The sequence below is a fragment of the Oryzias melastigma genome, linkage group LG7, assembly GCF_002922805.2.
Source record: "Oryzias melastigma strain HK-1 linkage group LG7, ASM292280v2, whole genome shotgun sequence".
In the NCBI taxonomy this organism is placed as follows: Eukaryota; Metazoa; Chordata; class Actinopteri; order Beloniformes; family Adrianichthyidae; genus Oryzias; species Oryzias melastigma.
In genome coordinates, this window is record NC_050518.1 from 11290326 (window position 1) to 11292874 (window position 2549).

Here is a 2549-nt window from a genome sequence, read left to right on the forward strand (position 1 = left end):
CCACTTGTCGAGTCTCGTGGGTTGCAGACTGCAGAACCAGGCCTGCTTTCAGAACAATGTCGTGATTTTCAAGAGAATAAAAAAATAAGAAAAATAAAATAAAAAAATGACAAGACAACCGCCGGGGCGCCATCCCACACTACTTACAGGTTATTTAAAAGCTGTAGCCTGGAAGAAGGAAAAAAAGTTCATCAGCCGATCCTCTGCAGAAGAAGAGTCTCTAGAAGCAACTAATCTACAAAGTTGCTGCAACTTATCAGACACTCTATTGTATCTCAGTTGTCAATGAGGGGATGATTATATATGAGAATATCTGATGGATTATTTTTTGTTTTTCTAATATAGCTTTTGTTAATAGAATCAAACCATATGGGAGATTATTATCAGCTGTTCATCAGCAGATTGAGTCCGAGAGGAATGGAGAGTTTGTCTGAACTCACATGAAGAACTCTGGTGATGACGGGTTATCACTGGTGGAGCCAGCCTCGCGGAACCCGTTGCTGGCCCCTGACCCCGTCAGTTTCTCGCACTTAAGCTTGTAGGCGTCCCTCTCCCGCGCCAGCCGGCTGATCTCCGCCTTCAGCTGCTCCACCTGGTTGATCAGCTGCGTCTTCTCGTTCTCCAGCACGTGCTTCTGCTGCACGCGCTTGAACCTGCACGACTGCGCATAGCCCCGGTTCTTGAGGGTCCTCCTCTTCTGCTTCAGGCGGATGACCTCGTCCTTGGTGAAGCCCCGTAGGTGTCTGTTGAGCTCCCGCACCGACATGGACACCAGCTGCTCGTCGGAGAAGCGGTCCTCCACGCTGAGTCCGCTCCCGGAGGAGTGGTGCGCCGCGGACTGGCTCAGGTGGCCGTGCGGATGGTGGTGATGGTGGTGGCGGTGATGGTGGAGCGTCTGGTGGGCCTCTGGGGAAACTGGGGATGGACTCTCGGGGTCTTGGCTGTGGTGGTGATGGTGCTGCCCGTGGGGGTGGCTGTGTCCACCGGGGTGTCCGGGCAGTTCCTCTGCGTGGTGCTGCATGCTCCCGGCGTACGGGTGGTGGTGCTGCTGGCTGTGGGCGTGATGGCTGTGGTGGTGGTGGTGCGGGCCCCTGTAGCCCTCGAAAGCCCCCTGCTGCTGCAGCTGCTGCTGGACGTGTGGGGGTGGAGGGTGTCCGTGGGCCGTGGCTCCAATCAGGGCCTCCACTGCGTCCTCGGGGGTCAGGTTGAGCGTCTGCGGGTCTATCTGCTGGTGGTAGCCGCTGTTGGGCATCCAGTACAGCTCCTCTAAGTGGTGCTTCTGCTCCGTGGGGCTGAAGCTGGGCGAGGAGGGCACCGAGCTGCAGGGCGTGCTGATTGGAGTGGAGGACACGGAGCCTTGCGGCTGCAGACGGTTACACTGACGCACCCCGTTGCGATCCAACCCGGCCAGGCCTTCCTTCTTCACGTCAAACTTCATCAAGTCAAAATCATTGACATATTCCAGAGCCAGAGGGCTGCTGGGTAGCTCCGAGCCCATGCTCAGCTCTGCGCTCATGTTGTTGTCACGACCCTTTTGCAGATAATTGGCGAGCGTCGCAAAAACTGACTTGTTAATCAGCGTCTCTTCTCTTCTTTCTGGTTTCATGCAATCGTTCTTTTGGCTCTTCCACCGCTCCGCGCTGACTTGTTGTAGCATGAAACACGGCGAGGTTGGTTGAAGGGAAAAAAGTCAACGGGAAGGGGGGGGAAAAGTTGCAGAGGAAAAGTTTCAGACTGACGCTCTGCGCACGGTCTGCGTCATTTAGCCCACTTCTGCTCAAATGGATGTGGCAGAGCCCGGTCAGGAGGTAGAAAGCAGCGCGCCTCAGTGCAAAAAGTCAGTCCTTTGAGCAAAAGTGTAGTCACAAAAAAGAAAAAAGAAAAAAAAACATAAATAATAGTAGAGGAAATACCACGTTTTCTCGCTGAAACGGGGCACCAGTCCACGCAACAACTTCCTTTAGTCTCTTTTTTTCTCCAGGAAAAACAAGCAGAGTTACATATATGGCGTCTGTTTTTTTTTCTCTGAGAAGCAGCTCTTCCAGCTCTGCACCGCAGAGATTTAAAGGCTCGCCTCTCCCAGCTCTCTCCTCTCTCTGGTATCCAGCAGACTGCGCTCGGAGCCAGCCTCCTCTTTATGCTTAATGCGCACCGTGACGTCGCGCAGAAAGGCTGGATCGGTGGCGCTCGGCGCTCCAATGGGAGCAGGACTCTGCTTAAACCGAGGAGGAGGAGGAGGAAACAGAGCGCGCAAGTCCGCTTTGACAGCTTCAGACAGTCAGCTGACCAACATCCCCAAAAGCAGAAGGTGGGAGAGGCGGATGAGAGAAATGCCTTCACTTCACAGACGAAGCGCGCAGCTTCTGCTCCTCAGTTTTGACACGTTCTGATCTCACTGATTCATGGGAATGCTGCAGCTTCAACCAAACCCCCCAAAACGCACTGAATGATGAAAAAGTCAATTTAACTTTTAGTTTTTCCTAACTCTTTAAAACTTTTAAACTGTTTTCCAGATAAACCAAACTATTTTTTAATCTAAAAGTTATCGA

General features: G+C 52.8%; 1 protein-coding gene across 1 annotated transcript; it reads right to left on the reverse strand.

Moving 5' to 3' along the window:
* Positions 1-6: 6 nt before the first annotated feature.
* mafba (v-maf avian musculoaponeurotic fibrosarcoma oncogene homolog Ba) lies at positions 7-2269 on the reverse strand. The gene has a single exon (XM_024293052.2). It carries the CDS (start codon positions 1655-1657, stop codon positions 437-439), a length of 1221 nt encoding a protein of 406 aa, XP_024148820.1. The 5' UTR covers positions 1658-2269; the 3' UTR covers positions 7-436.
* Between the last annotated feature and the right edge of the window lie 280 nt (positions 2270-2549).

Bases quoted from the DNA above. Each gene is read 5' to 3' on its own strand.
- mafba (XM_024293052.2), bottom strand. From the start codon at position 1,657: ATGCTACAACAAGTCAGCGCGGAGCGGTGGAAGAGCCAAAAGAACGAT.